Genomic DNA, 20,502 nt, shown 5'->3' on the forward strand with positions numbered 1-20,502 from the left:
AGATTAGTCAGGCATGACCTTCCCTTGGTGAATCCATGCTGGCTGTTCCTGATCACTTTCCTCTCATGCAAGTGCTTCAGGATTGATTCTTTGAGGACCTGCTCCATGATTTTTCCAGGGACTGAGGTGAGGCTGACTGGCCTGTAGTTCCCAGGATCTTCCTTCTTCCCTTTTTTAAAGATTGGCACTACATTAGCCTTTTTCCAGTCATCCGGGACTTCCCCGGTTCGCCACGAGTTTTCAAAGATAATGGCCAGTGGCTCTGCAATCACAGCCGCCAATTCCTTCAGCACTCTCGGATGCAACTCGTCCGGCCCCATGGACTTGTGCACGTCCAGCTTTTCTAAATAGTCCCTAACCGCCTCTATCTCCACAGAGGGCTGGCCATCTCTTCCGCATTTTGTGATGCCCAGCGCAGCAGTCTGGGAGCTGACCTTGTTAGTGAAAACAGAGGCAAAAAAAGCATTGAGTACATTAGCTTTTTCCACATCCTCTGTCACTAGGTTGCCTCCCTCATTCAGTAAGGGGCCCACACATTCCTTGGCTTTCTTCTTGTTGCCAACATACCTGAAGAAACCCTTCTTGTTACTCTTGACATCTCTGGCTAGCTGCAGCTCCAGGTGCGATTTGGCCCTCCTGATAACATTCCTACATGCCCGAGCAATATTTTTATACTCTTCCCTGGTCATATGTCCAACCTTCCACTTCTTGTAAGCTTCTTTTTTATGTTTAAGATCCGCTAGGATTTCACCATTAAGCCAAGTTGGTCGCCTGCCATATTTACTATTCTTTCGACTCAGCGGGATGGTTTGTCCCTGTAACCTCAACAGGGATTCCTTGAAATACAGCCAGCTCTCCTGGACTCCTTTCCCCTTCAAGTTAGTCCCCCAGGGGATCCTGGCCATCCGTTCCCTGAGGGAGTTGAAGTCTGCTTTCCTGAAGTCCAGGGTCCGTATCCTGCTGCTTACCTTTGTTCCCTGCGTCAGGATCCTGAACTCAACCAACTCATGGTCACTGCCTCCCAGATTCCCATCCACTTTTGCTTCCCCCACTAATTCTACTCGGTTTGTAAGCAGCAGGTCAAGAAAAGCACCCCCCCTAGTTGGCTCCTCTAGCACTTGCGCCAGGAAATTGTCCCCTACGCTTTCCAAAAACTTCCTGGATTGTCTATGCACCGCTGTATTGCTCTCCCAGCAGATATCAGGAAAATTAAAGTCACCCATGAGAATCAGGGCATGCGATCTAGTAGCTTCCGTGAGCTGCCGGAAGAAAGCCTCATCCACCTCATCCCCCTGGTCCGGTGGTCTATAGCAGACTCCCACCACTACATCACTCTTGTTGCACACACTTCTAAACTTAATCCAGAGACACTCAGGTTTTTCTGCAGTTTCATACCGGAGCTCTGAGCAGTCATACTGCTCTCTTACATACAGTGCTACTCCCCCACCTTTTCTGCCCTGCCTGTCCTTCCTGAACAGTTTATAACCATCCATGACAGTACTCCAGTCATGTGAGTTATCCCACCAAGTCTCTGTTATTCCGATCACGTCATAGTTCCTTGACATCACCAGGACCTCCAGTTCTCCCTGCTTGTTTCCAAGGCTTTGTGCATTTGTATATAAGCACTTGAGATAACCTGTTGATCGCCCCTCATTGCCAGTATGAGGCAGGAGCCCTCCCCTCACAGACATTCCTGCCTGTGCTTCCTCCCGGTATCCCGCTTTCCCACTTACCTCAGGGCTTTGGTCTCCTTCCCCCGGTGAACCTAGTTTAAAGCCCTCCTCACTAGGTTAGCCAGCCTGCTGGCAAAGATGCTCTTCCCTCTCTTCGTAAGATGGAGCCCGTCTCTACCCAGCACTCCTCCTTCATCCCCTGCTCCCTCTAATCCACTAAGGGTGTCAGCTTTGATGGACCATTTGTTCACTTCTCCCACAAGTGCCTTTGTGTTTTCTTTCACAACAACTTTTATGCATTGACCCCCCTCACTCACCACCACCACCAAATTAGTCTAGAAAACTCTTAACCTGTCTTCCTTCAAATCCCTCTCAAAACCCACTTCTTTCATGGTGCCTATTGGAAATTCCCAACTGATAATGGTTAGGAAGATGGCAAGCAGGGACAATTGATGTCTGTGTATATATCAATATCTATATCTATCTTATAGCTCAAAAAAAAAAAAGGAGAGAGAGTGATTCAAAACCAATTAACTGAACATGTAGTGAGCTCATAGTAATTATATGTTTCTATCCCTCTTCCCTAATTGTTTGTTACACTCACTTATTGCATCTTGTCTTAGATTGCAAGCTCTTTAGGTCAAGGACCATGCCTTGCTACCATATGTATGTGTATATGCCTCTGGGTAATGCAATAATAATAATAAATAACACCAACTAATTAATACCAACGTTAACTGATTCACATTGGTACCCTAGATGTAAAAAGCTCCCCTTCTTATTAACAATCTCCCTGAACCATCCAGTCCCATGGGGCAGGTAAGTGATGCAGATGGGGCCAGTAGATCCATGAACTGGATGGGTCCACTGGAAACCCGGGACGGGGATGATATAGCAGGCATAGCCAGGAGTGCAATATTGTTGAAGGCCAGTCTGTACAGGTACTCCATGCCGTGCTACCATATTGGGGTGGTGATTTTGTTTCCTGCCCAACATCCTTGGCGCTCCCTGGCCTTTTGTGGTAATCCCAGTAGACTGCATTATAATTCTTCAGATGATCCCTTTTGTTTTTTTATGGTCAGGGTTTGTTGCTAATGCAGGACCAATATCCCCAGGAGTGAGTTGACCATTGCTGTGTTCCAAAACCTACTTGTCATTGGAACCAGTAGAAAGTAGCTGAAAATTTTCATTTGCAATTTTTACTGAGGGCCGCAAATCCTTTTACTTAGGAATTGTGTGTGTGACCAGAATTTCACCTTTCAGCTCTCTATGCCTTCATTTTCCTGTCTGTAATGATAACAGTTTACCTATCTCCAGGAGTGCCAAGAGGGTCCAATAGTTGCTGTTTGTAAAGCGCTTTGAAAATATTGTAGAATCTGGAAGTGCAAGGTATTTTCCCCACCCTGGTAGAAGTAGCATTCTTAACTTTGGATTATTTGTGTAAATGCTGTGAAATCATTGACTGCCTTATACATGATCCCTGCAAGCTCTGCACTCACTTCATAGCACTGAGCTAATTCTAACAAAGTCCTTGAGGCAAGAAGCAAGGGAGAAACTCATAACTGAAACGAAATATATAAGTGAAAATGAAAACCAGGTAGCCCTGTACTGTTACAGCTCAACTGTTTAATGAGGTTTCTCACTGTGACTATAAACACTGGAAGCACTTGTACAGGAGAGATAACAAGACTGTTAGGAAAGATTTTTAATGACTGTTCCCAGGAGCAATCAGATGAGCTGCAAATCTGCACGTACCAGCTGTCATAGTGCTGGACTCGCTTACTTCAGGCTTTTCTAAGTAGGAAATGTTATGATCAAAATCCAAACTAAGTATCACATGGAGTTTCCTGGTGCTGGGGAGCATTCTCCACCCCTGTTACTCATAGATTCAAGCCCCTTCATTTTAAGGTATAGGCTAGGTAGTGGCTGACCATGCATGGGTGCACAAGGGGTAGGGCAGAGGTCACAAGGATTTTTCTCCTGTTTGTGCCTCAGGGCAGGGGCTAGGCACACCTAGTGCACTGCTTGCACTATAGAGCACCTCTCCTCACCCCCTGCTTCTTCCATTCTATTAGCCAGTGGGGCTCAGTCAGCTGATGGGAAGCACACACTGAGCCTTTATAAAGAGCATAGTGCTCCTGGAGGCATTATCTTCAGGTACAGTGCCTCTTGGAGCTCCCCCTGGGGCAATGATTCTCTGCACCATCCCATGCTACAGGCATTGAGTTTCCCTTGCCTTAAGCATGAAGAAGAGAGACTTGATTGACTGATCTGGACTGAAGCCTGAAAGCTCCAGCCACAATGAAGAAATGAAAATATTTTTCTTCATATTTACATTTTTCTCTCCCAGTGCTCTGGACACAGTTGGAGCTTTTTGGCTGGCTGTCAGTGATGTTGTCCCCAAGCATATAGTCACCGGTAATGCCAAATTTGTTTTCCTTGATTCAGAGCCTGAATTTCATATCATAGAAGCAATAAGACCCTCCCAAGCTACTACAATTCTAAATGGGTGGCCACGTGCCTTGTGACCAGGGCTGGTAGAAGACAGACTGCCCCATGTATACTAACTCTCCTTTGAGATAATGGGAAAGGATCTATACATATAAGTTGCATGATCTGTCTCTCAATCCCTCTTCCTCTAGGCCAGAATCAGATCCTTAGCTGTTATAAATTGGTGTAACTCCAATTAATTAAACCTTCTGTATGGTACTTCTATTGACTTCAGTGGAGTTACACATATTTACACCAGCTCAGGATCTGGCCTGTAATATTTATCTATCTATCTAGTCACATTTATGACCAAAATAAACCATTTTTGGTTAGGTATTAAATATGAATCATGCCCCATTGCTAATTAAAAAGAAATCATGAAACCCTCAGTGGGAAAAGTTCTGAGTAATAGCAATGGTGCAGGGACTGGAATCCAACCAATGTCCAAGTGACTGTCCACAAAAACATTTCTAACTTACAAAGGTGGCGTAAGCATGATTTAAAAGAAAAAATAGAAAACTATATCCAGTTTTAAAAAAGCAAACTGAAATATTTTTAGCCTTGCTGGTCTCCTGATCTTACACTAATGGGAACCGTATGCATTGGGATTGGCTGACATTCTTGGTAAATGACATCACTGCAGCATTCCAGATGTTCCAAGGGGTTCTTTGGGAATGAGTGTTTGTCTCTCTGTTTCTCACCCTTATTTTCTGCCTTTCCTGACCATCTGTAACTTACATTCAAAGGCACCTGAGGGAATTAGACACCCAAAGCCTATTGAAATGTGTTGGGAACTGGGCACCTCACTCTAGCTGGCTCCATTGAAAATCCCAGCTTATAAAACAGAGGTTCTGACTTTTAATAATGAGAGTTATTTAGTATGGCTACCTTGATACCAGTGTATTGCAGTATTCTACAGTAGTGGGCCACTCTAGTGTAAAACTATGGTAGTATATTATGCAAAGGAATGGAGCCTGGTGGTTGTGTTGTGTTGGTATTGCTTGAAACAGCTGCCTTGTTACACCCTGAAGGTGGCTGCTCTTCAGGAGTGGATGAAAAAAACCCTAATTATAGGGGTTGATTGAACTGTGCTTAGCCCAGGAATGGAGCAAGGGCTAAAGGGGGTTTTAAGCCCCCTTTGTACCTTCCCACACTCTAGGACTCTACTAGGGCTTCCTGGAGCCTGGTGTAAATTAGAACAGCATTGGGGGTGCTCTAACTTATGCTCAGCTACAAACTAGTAGCTAAGAACAGCCAAAGTACATCCATTCCCATTCCCCCAGCCATGATCTCATCATAGTACCTACACCAGGAGCTATGAGGAAGCAGTGAAGCGCTATCATAGCTAGCACTACATTATCCAGGGAAGCCCCTATAATAGTGATATTCTCCAGTGAGTATATCCTCTACTTTGATGGCCTCTTTACCAAGGCAGCATCATAACATTGTCACAGGGCAAAGGAGAACCTGGCCTGTAGTTTCTAAGGCACTTTGGGTTGGAAGGTGCCGTTAGAGATAAGCTATGGTATTGTTATTATTATCACAATATACTTTCCATTTCCAGTGAGCTCTTACTAGCTGGCACATGCTGCAAATCTAGCTGAACACAGTGTTTTGGGAAAGCCATCATATTGATCTGGATGATAACTTCCATCACAGAAGTTGGTCCAATAAAAGTTATTACCTCACCCACCTTGTATCTCTAATATCCTGGGACCAGCATGGCTACAACACTGCATACTTCCATCAAGTTAGTTTCATAACAAAGGTTTTCTGAGCTTGGGGGTTTTGTGTGTGTTAGTGCTGGTAATGTGACTGAAATATTCTGGTGATTCATTTTTAGTCCAGAGCGCTGAATCAACCATGTAGAACACAGCTTTCTTCTCCCAAACCACTATCTTTTCCGTCCTTCCTCGTCATTTCTGCAAGAGGATGATTCATGTCTCTTTTATTTACTATTTCAGAATCTGCCTCAGGCTTTTATCAAATTTCACTTCTTCTTCTTCCTCTTTTTCATGAAACAGTCAGACCTGTGAGAAGGAAACCAATCACCAGGCACCAAGATATCAGGTTGAGGCTCATGGTATGTAAACCTGAACAGAATAAAATAGAGGGAGAAATCCTGTAAATAATTAAACTAATCATTGGTCCAAGAGTCAAAATTCAGATACCGAGATACATTCTCTGTGTTTCAAAGTTCTGGGGTGCTCAAGTCTGGGGTTTTGTTCAAGCCCAGTTCCTATAAAACCATTTTGAAGTCAGAGCTATATTTTGACGTCAGAGACCCTCAGCAATTTTCAAGTGGTCCGTGGCAAAAAAAAATGTTTGAGAACCACTGGTCTAGGATAACTGGCTTTTCATCATGATCTTAAGGTAATCAAACCCAGCAGGGGAGTGAGTTCTAGAATCAGAGACTCCTAATAAAGAATGTCCTCCCATCCATTCCTTCCAGTTCAAACCAAGGAGCTATCGGTCTAAGTGCCTCAGCTGATCACAGCAGGTGCAGTGTGACACAGGGAAAGATGTATCTCTCAGGTGACCTTCTAGATCACTCTTGTTTGAATCTGTCTTTAAATCAGGAATGACTTAAAGATGTTATCTCAGGGTGCTTTGGTGGCTTATATGAAATGACAACTCATGCCTGATCCAAAGTTTGCTTAAATTAATGAAAAGCTTCTAGCTGAGCATGCTGGCTCTATGGTTTTCCTACTTTCTTCGTTAGCAAGAGAGTTTTTGACACTATGGGAGTGGTCAAACTTGTTCTGTAGGAAGCATAGTCCTATTAAAAGCCCTTCTCCTGGGCCTCTATCTAAATAGACCTCAGCATTCTGTGCAGAGTATGAGGTGAAATCAGACTTTGCAGCTGGCTCCAGGATCCACAGAACGTTTGGAATATGAGTCTGGCCAACCCCCCTGAGGAGCGTGCCATGTTTGGTAAAATTCATTTCAGCCAGATCTTTCTTATGACTTCAGCACTTATTCATTCCAGTTGGAAAACAAAGTGTTTGCCAAAAGCACAGGAGAAAACTAGCAAGATGAACATTTTGTAAGCTTACCTGAGGCAAAAGGATCTCGTTGGAGGGTAATATCTCAGGTAGATTAGATCAGGTAAACACTGACCTGTGTAAAGTCAGGTGGGTAGTGAGGTGGCACTGACAAGGCACAGGGGACAATGACGAGACATCACATGAGCAAAGAATTGTATGAATAAAGCTATACAGGGGTATGCCACATGGTTCCATTAGAGGCAATAGACACAGAACACCACATACGTGAGTCAGTTCCCATATATTCAAATGTGCTTTGAGAAACAAAACAGGAGGATAAGGTTTGACTTTTTTCCCCAGCCTAAAGGTTTTCATATTCAAAACAGCCAAGCGCTGTTCCCTTCTATGACTAATCCTATGTTTTCACTAGCTTCTCTCTTACACACAAACATGACCTCACACTATCACATGAGAATCAAGTCATAGTGCAAATATGTTAACACACTTTATAGTGAAAATGAATAAGCTGTTCTGTGTTTACTGATACTGGGGTTAATGGACAATCAGAAGGTGCTACTCAAAGATTAGCTATTTGCATGGGTAAACTCAAAAGCTAGTGCTGGGGACAAACAGATACTACAGAGAAAAGAAAACAAGGTAACTAAATAGATTCAGAGGGGTTACAGACAGTAATGTAAATTGAACTCCCTTTATGCTTGGACTCCCCTACACTCAGATTCCTTTAGACCTACTCACACCAACTGAACAACTGTCAGACTGTCTAAGTTGGTGTAACTTGCACATTAAGCAGGCAGAAGTTGTGAATTTATATAGGTGACCATTTTAGCTTACACCTCTTTACACTCTCCTGCTAGTTGCTTTTGCTGCTACCTTCCTCTCTTCCATCCCCTCAGCCACTACTGTTCCTTACACTTCATTAGACATACCGGGACAAGTGTAGGGGTGATGTGCAGTGCTTCCATTATTGGGAAAAAAAAGAGGGGCCCTGAATGTCAAGTGGCTTGCTTTAGTGTAAACAATAGTGAGAAGTAAGGGGACCTTGCTTTAATGTAAACAATAGTGTGAAGTGCAGGAGCCCCTAACAGTACTAAGGGTCCAAGTCCCCCCACATCAGGCTTCCCTGTCATTTGAGCATTGGTGATGTGTGAGGCAGAGGGTGTTGCTTAGATGTTGGTAAGTGTATTTAAGTGTAAGGAGCCCTGATTCCTGGGATCAGTGGAGATGCATTGGCATAGGACCTCAGAGGGAGGCAAAACTGGCTTTACATCACATTGGCAACTCCCCAATTCTATGGCTGGCCCCTGACTATTGTAAATGACTCCCAGCTGCCTATGGTTCCCAGGGGCTGTTCTGGCAGCCATCAGTAGCTAGATCACACAGGAGCTCTGGTCATGTCCTTTCTTTCTTCCTCAGCAATGCTTCCTACACCGGGGGAATTTGGGGGTAGCTGGTTAAACTGGCTTTATGGCTCCACTGCATCAGCAGACTAGTGCAAACAGCTGTAGCTTATAGAGAACTGGGCCCTGGAGTGCAGAGGGAACCTAATTTGGTGTAACAGATGCATTGAGGGGACCAGAAGGTGTAAGTTACATCAAATTAGAGTCCTTCCTCCTTCTAGGCTTACTTAGATTCACATCTGAATCAGGGCCCTGGTTCTCTAAATTCTTCAGGACAGGTATCATCGAGTCATATTCTGAGCTCATTCACCCTGAAATCTAGAGTTACTCCTCGTTTATACCAGTGTTACTGAAATCGGAATCTGACCCTATACTTTTCACTTGTCTACTAAATACCATGTGCATTTGTGGAGCTATATGTGTAATCAACAATAATAACAAAAGGGAGAAAGTCAGAAGAGCAACCTACAGTTTGCATTGCCCCAAGGAGCGTCATCACAATCTTTGCTACACAGCTGCTGATTTCAGAGCTTAAGAACTCACATATGATCACTGCACCCACAGGATGCTGGAATCAGCTGACTAACAATAGATCCATGTCTCATATTTCTGCATGAGAGCAACACACCTCTTATCGCTATCTGGTTACAAGGTACGTCACTCATTTTCTATTCAAATTTACCTCCCTTCCACAAAAACTTGCTCTTACCTCACTGCTCATTAGTGTATGTTACTGATAAATGGGTAGCGGTGATGAATTATTGGATACCATTAGAGAGAATACTCACCCTGTTTAGGGTACTCACAGGAGGAGGGCTCCCCAGGCAGCAAGCCAGAATGTTTAGTTTGGTTCTTTGAATATTAACCTGGCCCTGAATAAGTATAAGTAATGTATGATGTACTATGTTAAAGTTTTATTGTAACTTTCCCTTAATAAAAAGTTTCAAAGAGAGAATGACACATTTTACACAGTGCTTAATTTCCAAAGACAAAGGTGCTGGGGCTCAAGCAATAACAATGGCGTCCTCCACACAGTGTGACCTCACACTTGAACGTATATGCGTAGTCGTGCTGCATGGAAGGTAATATTCTGTTCTACAAAATGGCATCCTCTGCCCAGAGTAACCTGGCATGCACCATACGTATGAGGTCACGCCTTGCATGCCTCTGACAGAAGAGGTGCAGGGGCTGCGGCCTGACATGAAGAGATGCTGGGGCTGAGCTCCAGCAAGCCCTGGCACAAATTATGCTCTGATTTTACATATATCTAGTGCCTTTCATTCTGAAGGATCCCAGCTTTACAAATACTGTAGCTTCACAACCACTATCAGGTGAGTAATTCCTACATCCAGTACATTTCATGTTTCACTGCAGATGGTTAGTTAATTAACTGTAATGCTAATTTGGCTAACATCATGAGTACTGCTGCCCTGATCCTGCCAGGTGCTGAGTGCCTGCTGAATGGTGCTATTCTCCCACAGATTTCAACGAGAGGGACAGTGCATTTCTGAAAATCAAGGCCAAGGTATCCCAAGCTGGACACCCAAAATCAGTGGTTGCTTTTGAAAATTGGCCCTCAAGTGACTTGCTCAAGGCTATACAGTAACTCAGTGTCAGAGTAAGGAATAGAAGATAGATCTGCTGGCTCCCAGGGCCAGTTCAAGCAAATCGGGGGTCTGCTGTAAAATCATTCTCTTGGGCCATCCCCAGCTTCAAGGACCAAGTTTCAGTGTATGGCCTTTTTTCCCTACTTGCCCCAAACTAGACTTTGGAGGCAGTGATCATTCTTGGGCTAGCCAGATGATATGTCCAGAACTGGATTTTAGTGCAGGCATTTAGTGGAACAGTGGGTGGAGGTTTTCTGCTGACCAAGAGAAGAGGAAGTCTAAGATACACCCCAGCCAGGGCTGAGATAAAGGAGGAGATGTTGTTACTCCCCAAAGGGGGGGGGGGCTACTTGTCTGTATGCCAGTCAAACTCCTTACTATAATCACTGTACCACTGAACCTCTATATTACTGAGTTTCCAGTTAGTAAGAAGCAGTTCACACTGCATACAACCAGACATGAGCATATACAGAAAATACCATATTAGATTTTCAGCTTTCCTTTCATCGGATAAGACCCCCAACCTAGGTCCTCCTGTTGCATTGTCTGGACTGGCCCTGTGAACAATTAAATACATTCCCTCACCTCTGCAACATTATGAAGTTGATAAAATTAGAACACGGCCAGAACTCAACAAGAAGATGCAGTCCCCATCCTGGATTTAAATGTGTAAAGGAATCTAGTTATCTGTAGTATATCTGATTGGTAATTCTATATTGATTATATTTTACCTGTTAATTCCTTCATCCCTTTCCCCCCCTCCCACTTGTTATATACTAGATCAACACAAATGTTTATAAACAGAAATGCTGGGTTGTGAAACTGAATTTAGAGAAAATGTTACACATGCTAAAGAAATGAATCCAGTACATTTCCAGTTTCCCCCACATGTCTGTCTCACTGTTGAATTGATCTTTCATATCTTTATTCAGGCAAAGGACATGTTGAGTCAGTAAAGCACAAAAGGTCACATCCAAACCTGCTATAATTCTGATTTCCGTGGAGTTTCGCTCACTTACATGAGGTCTGAATTTGGCCCTGAGTCACCGCTTCAGAAGTCTCTATCACCAGTTTAGCTCTCTACGGGTTAAAAGCTAAGAAGGAGAATACCAAGTGTATGGTAGAAATCTGTGTAAGTGGAAGGATCCCGGCTCAGAGGTTATCTGTGATCAACACAGGATTGGTAAACAAATCAGCATCAGAGTCAATCAGTGTAGAAGCTTTCTGTGGTCTTTTTTTTATTACACTTCTAGATAAGTGTCAGTTTGGAATGTGAAGCCCCTTCCCTCTGAAAAAAGATAATGAAGTCTTCCCTCCCACTGTCCATACACACAAAGAGACAGCAAACATGTAAAGGCACAACAAATGTGACTATGAATTCACGCTGATCTCACTGTGCCATGAGTCTCCTACCCCATGATCATGGTATCATCTTCATGTGGTTTTCATGTCTACAGACTTGTTAGACGTACTATAAAATAACAGTGAACTCACAGTCCCACGACTCTAACATTAAAATAATGTGGAATCTGGACTAATGTGGGTTACCTGACATGGTCAAATTAAAGATCCACCTCCCTCCTTCGCACAAGTGCACAGTCCTTTTCTATCGTTGTTGTTATTATTTTCACAATGACATTTTAGCCTGATTGGAAACAGAGACTTGTTTAGGAGTAAGGGGTTAACTTGGAATTTCCTGACTTTTTTTAAACCAGGAAGTCAAACCCTAATTTAAGTGAATTGACTTAAACTAAACTCTTTAAATGTGACTTTAACACTCTGTTTTGAGCTTTCATTACCTTAGCTTTTAAAGGATGTTTATTTTTAATAAATAAGAGACAACAGCAAGGAAATTATTCTTTGGTGTTATCAGAGCTTAATTTTCTTCCTACTGACACAGGTTTTACACTGGTGTAATTCCATTTATATTGATCATGTGCCTCCTGCTTTGTTGTAGTGTGAGCAAAGTCAGAATCAAAGCTCTCCTCCTTTGGTGACAAAACCAACTAGCACAACTGATGCTGCCCTTATTTGGGTGGATTCCCCTAGAATACAGGGTGCCATAGTGGCATGGACAGTGTTCTTTTTGCACCTCCCTAGAGAAGCTAGAGTGTATCTGGCCCAATATTTAATATTCTGGTGCTGATTAATAACAATGTTATGGAAAAGGCTAGTTGCTATTGAGGTGCATTCTAACTATTGTTCAAAGACTAGAAATATGATTCTTCATGTAAGTGCAGGAAAAGTAAAGGCGTCCGAGATGGAAAAAAATCCATTTTTATTTTACTTTTATGCTCAAGTAATTTTAAAGCAGCCAAACCACAAGTTGTTAAATTTGGTTAAATCAGTGAAAAGAAAACGTGCCCCCAGGCTGATACCTGGCAGGATAATATTGGTACAGCTAAGTTATAGTGCAGCCATGCTACCTTGGGTCGTGGTCTTGTCCAAACTCACAGGGCTGGCCCAGATCAGTTCTTGAATGGGAGACCTCCAAGGAAGAATCCAGAATTCTGGAGGAAATAGTGTTGCGAGATGGCCCTTGGCCCTTTGGGTCAGTGCTGGCCCAGTGCCCTAGCCCGGCGCTAGGAGGCACTGTGCTGCTGACAGTGCTGTCCTTCAGATGAAACATTAAACTGAGGTTCTGACCTCTTGGTTCATGGTTACTAAGGGCATGTCTACAGTACAAAACTAAGTGGAACTAACTTATCTTGGCATACAGCTACCACAGTAATTACATCGCTCGTATGTGTCTACACTTTACTCCTTGTTTCGTTGGTGTGCGTCCTCACTAGGGGCACTTATACTAATTGTACTATCAGTGTGGGGCATTGTGGGATGGCTTCTGAAAGCCAGTAACAGCTGATGTAAGCAACGCTGTGTCTACACTGACAGTGCATTGCCCTAACTACATGAACATTGATTCTATGCCTCTCATGAGGTGGAGTTATTAAGTCAGTGTAGCGGGGCGGTTACGTTGGTGGAAGCAAAATTTTAGTGTAGACACTTATGTAATTAGGTCCACGTAAACTGCCTTCCGTCGACCTAACTCTGTAGTGTAGATCAGGCCTAACAATTCCCTTGGTGCTTTTTACAACCGTAGGGGTATTAAGAGACCAATATTCTAGTCAAATTCCATCTCAGAATTACATTCTCTTTTCCTGCTGTATTTTCAGCTGGATATGGGATTCTTGCAGAGACAAGGTGGGTGAGGTAATATCTTTTATTGGACCAACTTCTGTTGGTGAGAGAGACAAGATTTCGAGCCACACAGAGCTCTTCTTCAGGTCTCGAAAAGATACTCCCAGCGTCACAGCAAAATGCAAGGTGAAACAGATTGTTTAGCATATAAGTAGGTAGCACATACTGTAAGGGAGCATTCTAGGTAGAGTGACCCATTAACACCTCTGCAGATATAGGACAAAAAGAGGGGGTTAGTGGGTTACAGATTGTTGTAAAAAGCCATAAATCCACTGTCTCTGTTCAGTCCATGATTTTTAGTGTCTAGCAGAGTAATGAAATTAAGCTCCCAGGCTTGACTTTTGAAAGTGTTGTGCAGGTTTCCTTTGGGGATGAGGACTGATAGGTCAGATATTTTGTGAAAAATGTTCACCCACAGGTGATGTGGTGTTTTTGTCTTTTTTAATTTTCCTGTGTGAGTTTATTCAAGAGTGTAGTGCTTGTCTAGTTTCACCCCCATACTAAATTATTTCAGTGTGCCACATTAAACTACTGCTGCATTCCACCCTCCTCCTAGCCGGCATGATTCCTGTGTATATACTTGTATATGCACTAAGTAGGAGTTCTGCCAAGACAATAAACTCTAAATAAGGGCCTCAGCTCTTTGCCTGTCCTTTCTTGACTGCTTTTTTTTTTGGGGTATGAAAAGGCTATTAATTAATTATTAATAATTATCACTATTATTATTCCCCTAAAAGAGATTTGTGGAGGCCTGGTCAGTAAAAGTTTGATTGGAGCATTGTAAAGGCTGAGGGTTATGAATAATAACCTTGCTAATGGCAGCATCTTATGCAGCACATCCAACAGACTATGTGACCTATTCTAACCGGCCACTCTAGTGTGAGCAGAATATTTCACTGATCATGCTGCATGGGCATTAATGATTCACTGGAAACGATGTGTTGTAAACTGCCTCCACGGTTCTAGTAAGTGAGTAGCTGATGGGGGGCTGGAACATCAAGCACTGGAACATACGAATCCTTCACTCACAATCTGTCTCTAAGTCATGGTGTTATTATAATAGCAATAATAAATAAATAGAAATGAAAAAGTGCAGCCCTGTGTTTATTTTTAAGGGGGGAAAAACAGATTTTCTTTGAGTCTGCAGCTTTGGCAGAGGAGTCACGGTTTGGCAGAATGGATGCAATTGCACAATCAGTTAATCAGTTTCAGACTGGCGATTAGTCAGTATATCCCCAGTTATCTGAGGAGAAAATTCTGGATGGCTCTGGGGCACTTGATCAGATACAGATCAGCAGGGAACTAGTTGGAGAGGGTCTAGAAGGTTGCGGGGCACTTTGTTGTTTATGGACTGTCAGGGACTTACTGAGAAACTTCTGGAACATTCTGAGGCAGTTGGCCAGTAATAGTTTGTCAGGAGCCCAGGGAGAAAGTTCTGGAAAGTCCCAGAAAAAATGTGGCAGTCTGGGAGTTAGAAAGTGTGACTGGGAGTCCAAAGCAGTTTGAGGAAATGAGAACAGTGAAAAGTTTGTGTTGAAAGGAGCAGCTGGAGAAGAGGAATGGTAAGAGAGTACTGCTGCGTGGTGAGGGAAGGAACAAGGCCGAGAAGAGAAAAGCAGTTGTACGGGGGCAAGACTGGGAGAGAAGCAGGAGTCACAACAAGTGGGCAATAGGGAAAAGGGAAGGTAGAGAGACATGGGGAGCCCATCGGGAGGGACAGAGAAAACACAGAGCAAGGGAAAAAGCAGGCTGAGAGACTGCTTTAGAAGCCAGGCACCCAGAAAGGGGAAGCGAAAGTAACTGTGATTGGAAGCCCTGAGTAAGAAATACCCCAGTGGGTTGATGGAAGCTGATCACCCACAGGGAGAAATAACTTTTGGGAAGCCTTGCTACATTTGTGAAGGGGAAAAAAATCAGAGACTGAACAGCTCTACTGCCAGTTATTTGGTAGCCCTGATTTCAGTGGGAATTTTGAGTACGCAAAGAATGCAGTCCCAGGCCTAGAGTTTATATTGCTTTTTCTTCCATACAAAACAAACTAGGGAATATTCCCCAATATATACACACACACAAGTCTTTTAGGTATCTCAAATATACATTTAAAAGATGTCTATGTCTATTCTGTCCACCCTGTGATGCTTTTCTCAGTACCCCTTTCACATACCAGACCTATGAGGTAATGTGAAACAGTAACTGTCAATAGGGGTGTGTGTGTAAGTGTAAAGAGAAATAATATGAAGAGTCTGTGCCTGCAGTCCCATTCCTAATCTATAAGGGAACATGGACACAAACTAATATTGTTTTGAAGACAAGAGGAACCACTGCCACTTGTGCTTGAAAAGAACCTCACTTAGCTTCTTAGCAGTGTGGGGTCTATGACACTGGATGGGAGTGCTCTAATTCCACCCAGCAGAGGGCAGTAAGAGAGCTATACATCCTAGTCATGTCATCGCACTAGGCATGGGGTGAGTGTGTGGGAATTCTTACATGCCAAACAGATAAGAGACTGGGGCACAGTACATACTCTGACGGGGGAGAGTGTACATGTTCTTCAGCTTTCCGGTGTACATTGTGTGCCTTTTCATAATGCCGGGAGGCCTGGTCGTTTCTGCCCGCAGCGCTGGGGAGCATAGGGTTGCATCAGTTGATTTCCTGCCTGATCAGGGTGGAAGGTTTGTATGTGTGTATGTGTTTTGCATTGAAGCGACTGCAAGAGTGCCGATGACGCGAGTACTCCTGGGCAGGGAGTGTCTGCTCAACACCCCTGCAAGTGACGTCTTCCTGAAGCAGTCATGTGATCCAGTCTCATTCACAAGAAAAAGGAGGCGGGGCGGCGGCAAGCTGACTATATAAGGCCACGCGCAAGGTTGCAGCGAGCAAGGAAAGTGCTAAACCCGAGCAGGGCGCGCAAAGAGCTGCTAGTGAAGGGAGGCTCCCGCAGCAAACAGCAACCTCAAATCAAGCCAGGGGCGCTACCCCCTCGGACCCAGACTCTGCCTTTGCGATACAGAGGGGGCGGCTGGAGTTAAAACAAGGAGTTTACAAGAAGCGCCGGCTGATTTTTTTTTTTTTTTTAAGAAACTCTAATAGCAGAAACCAAGGAACCCCTGAGAAGAAACAAAGGAGGCGGGAGAGGAAACAGCCCCCAGGCACAGACAAAGGGGACTCGCCTTCTCCCATCCGAACGAGCACTTTGAGCTTGCCAGAGACCAACAACCTACCCCCCGCTCTCTCCCCGCCGGAGTCCTGCATTTGGGGGCCCGACCAGCCGTTCCGAGCTCTCCTCCCCCCGCTCCTCTCACCCCGTGCTCCGAGCTATGGTCAACATGCAAGTGTGCGCCCTGGATTGCGAGACGCTGCGGGGGCTCCTGCAGGACCGAGCTGCCCAGTGCCTGGTGCTGGACTGCCGCTCCTTCTTCTCCTTCAACTCCGCGCACATCCTGGGCTCCTCCAACGTTCGCTTCAGCACCATCGTCAAGCGGCGGGCCAAGGGGGCCATGGGGCTGGAGCACATCCTCCCCAACGAGGAGCTGCGGGGCCGCCTGCTCAGCGGGGGATACCAAGCCGTGGTGCTGCTGGACGAGCGCAGCTCGGACCTGGAGCTGCCCAAGCGGGACAGCACCATCATGCTGGCCGTGAACACCCTCTGCAGGGAGGCCAGGGATACCCGCATCTGCTTCCTCAAGGGTGAGTCCCGGGAGGGCTCAGGGCACGGGTGGCATCAGTGGTGAGCCTGGGAAGAGGGAGATGCTGGCTGGCACAATGTGGCCTGTGTGTTTTCACGGGGGCGCGGAGAATTTATGCTTCACCCATGCTAATAAGACCTTTCGCTCTTTTTTTTTTTTTTTTCCCCCTTGCCATTCCAGGAGGGTATGAAGCCTTCTCTTCTGCCTGCGCTGAGCTGTGTACCAAGCCAGCTGCGCCCACCGGCCTGACCCTGCCTCTGAGTGCCAACAGCATGCCCAGCAGTGCGGATTCTGGCTGCAGCTCTTGTGGCACCCCACTCTATGACCAGGTCAGTAGGAAACAGGCAACGAAATAAGGGATCATTTGAATTGACGATAGCCCTGGAGGCTGAGTATCTCCAGAGGTGATGCCCAGATGCAGATACATTTAATACTAAAACCGGGTAAAGAGAGCAAACATCTGCTTGCCTGCATGTAACAAAAGAAGAGGGGGCTATTTTAAATTACAGAGTGCAATTAACTGATCCTCTTCCTTTGCCTCTTCTCTTTTAGGGTGGGCCAGTGGAAATCCTACCATTTCTCTACTTGGGCAGTGCCTATCATGCCTCCAGAAAGGACATGCTGGATGCTTTGGGGATCACAGCTTTAATCAACGTCTCGGCAAACTGCCCCAACCATTTTGAGGGGCATTACCAGTACAAAAGCATCCCCGTGGAGGACAACCACAAGGCTGACATCAGCTCCTGGTTTAACGAAGCCATTGACTTCATAGGTAAATAAGTACTCTCTGCAGCCTGTGCTTCCAAAGAATCAGTTTGCATTATCCTTGAGGCAGAAATCTCAGTGGAAAACTCTAGCATGGTTTAATTTTAAAATACATGGGAAACTGTTTCCTCAGTGATTAAAGTAACATGAAATAAATGTATAGCTATTTTATTAGGGTCTGTACTTCCTACGATGCTGTATTGCTAAATGCTGAGAAGATCCTTAACTTTATAAAGCTGTCTGAAATATTGACTCCCATAACAGAAAGCAGTTAGTAAACTTAGTCTGGTATTCCACCAATAGGTTTTTATTTTTTAAATAGAGATGACTGTTTCAAACAAGTATCAGTGGCTGAAGGAAACTATATTTGTATCCTTGGAATTAGAATTTAGTATAGGTTTCCCTCAGGACAAGAGTCTCCTTTGTGTGTGAAGTGCCATGCACAGCTAGAGTGTTATGGAAAGAACAAATTAAAAAAAATGTGAAATACCAGCTTGTGTTTCTGTAGCATTGCAGCAACCTGACCCATGTGTTAACCATGTCATTTAATTGATTATTTCAGATTCTGTTAAAAATGATGGCGGAAGGGTATTTGTGCACTGCCAGGCTGGCATCTCCCGCTCAGCGACTATCTGCCTTGCTTATCTCATGAGGACCAACCGAGTCAAACTAGACGAGGCCTTTGAGTTTGTGAAGCAGAGGAGAAGCATCATCTCTCCAAATTTCAGCTTCATGGGGCAGCTACTTCAGTTTGAGTCTCAAGTCCTAGCCCCTAACTGCTCAGCAGAGGCTGGAAGCCCTGCCATGTCTGTATTGGACAGAGGAACATCAACCACCACTGTCTTTAACTTCCCCGTCTCTATCCCTGTACACCCTTCATCCAGTGCTTTAAGCTATCTACAGAGTCCCATCACCACTTCTCCGAGCTGCTGAAGGGTAGATGAAAATTTATTCAGAACACAAAAACTTGACTCTTGTCTAAAAAGTGCAATAACCCTGGGGACAGTGTCTTCAATCATTTTAGTTCACATGGGGTTCCATTCATCCCAGAACAAGCACATTGTCACAAGCACAGAGGGGCTGATTTGACTCCAGAGAGCTAGTTCGTTCCTGAGTTTGTTGGCATATTTTTTGACCGATATCTGGATGTCTACAAAGGAGACAAAGAACACAGAACATTTCTTTCTTCTCCTGAGTTATTTCTCCTTTGTCAGTTCTAAAAGATTAGTCCTTGTTAAGTAGCATACCTATCGGTATTACCATGTCTGGACATTCTAAGCAACAGTGACACTGTCCCCTTTTATATGAAAGTCCTGTTATTTATTTATTTTTATGTAGACGCATTGTTCTTGCCTTCACAAGTCTGAAGTTTCATTTCTAGAGAAACCAAATACCTCAGTATTTTTTGGGTACTGTAATCCTGTAAATACATCTTAAACTGTTCACATTTCCTAAGCACTGACGTGAAAGCACCAGTTGAGTGCTTTTTTTTTTTTAGTTGCGCAAGGTTGTATGTTTGCTGATTTATTTATGATGTGAAATAATATATTTCTTCTTATGAAAGAAGACATGGTTTTGTTACATGATTATAACTTTTTATACAAACAGAATAAATTATGACATTTCTATTGAAATCTGGATGTATAAAGTCTTATGTTTTCAGGATGTCTGCCTAAACCTCACCTAGGCTGTCTTCCAGCTAAGGCTGCACAGGAGAAAAGTCTTGAGTTCAAGTCCTTCTGCTTAACTTTGTGATCATAAGGAAATCTCTCAACCCCCTGGTGTCTCAGTCAACCCACCTGGAAAAATGGGTTTGTGAAGGGTAGGGACCTCACTGAAAACTAGATTCTGCATCTGAGCTAAACTCTACATGAATATGTAAATGATCAATAAACTTGTGGTTCAAACAGTAGTATAATAGCAACACTCTGTCCCCTGCTTTAATAAATCATATTATAAACACTCCAGGCCACCTTCTCAGTAGTGTGAAGTGGTGTTAGCTGCATTGATATCAGGGCTATGCCAATTTACATCAGCTGAGAAACTGGTAGATGACTAGCAGTCACCCTACTGTGAAACAAAATAGATCCCTTCTTTGAGGACCTTCCTTATTACTTATTTACTCTTAACACATTAAAGGTTAAGTCTAAAATCTGGCCCACCACTAACAATTGGCCCATATTTGTAAAGCTTCCGTTAAGGAGCCTAGTGACTTTCTTTGCCACCCTGAATGCTTCTCTTTCCAGCCCAGAATATTTCTATTACCCCAAATGAAGTGCCTGCCCTCTTGTGCCATGCACAGTACACAAATCTGGGCATATCTACAACAGGAGATAGTTTAAACTGTGTAGAGAGCACATATTTTATTTCTCACACACTATTTCAAATTTTACTCTCTTCCTGCAGATTTGCACAAGCATGTCTCTGTTGACTCCAGGGGAGTTACTCTGCATTTATATTGATGTAACAGAGGAGAAGCTATTTCATTATGTGCTGTAACAGAGACAGGAAATTTAGCCAATGAATAGTCATGCCACCTTGAAGGTAAGACCTACAAGAACCTATAACATACAATGAAACAGTATCAACAAGGAGCCCGTTGGCACCTTAAAGACTAACAGATGCAGTTGAAGAAGTGGGGTTTTTACCCATGAAAGCTTATGCTCAAATGAATCTGT

General features: G+C 43.9%; 1 protein-coding gene across 1 annotated transcript; it reads left to right on the forward strand.

The window, feature by feature from the left end:
- The first annotated feature begins 16,645 nt into the window (after nucleotides 1–16,645).
- DUSP1 (dual specificity phosphatase 1) lies at nucleotides 16,646–19,696 on the forward strand. Its single transcript, XM_084637536.1, has 4 exons — nucleotides 16,646–17,060; nucleotides 17,240–17,388; nucleotides 17,612–17,831; nucleotides 18,387–19,696. Exons 1-4 carry the CDS (start codon nucleotides 16,691–16,693, stop codon nucleotides 18,755–18,757), a joined length of 1,110 nt encoding a protein of 369 aa, XP_084493662.1. The 5' UTR covers nucleotides 16,646–16,690; the 3' UTR covers nucleotides 18,758–19,696.
- Nucleotides 19,697–20,502: the final 806 nt, after the last annotated feature.

Source organism: Lepidochelys olivacea (assembly GCF_965140295.1).
Source record: "Lepidochelys olivacea isolate rLepOli2 genome assembly, chromosome: 8".
NCBI classification, from domain to species: Eukaryota; Metazoa; Chordata; order Testudines; family Cheloniidae; genus Lepidochelys; species Lepidochelys olivacea.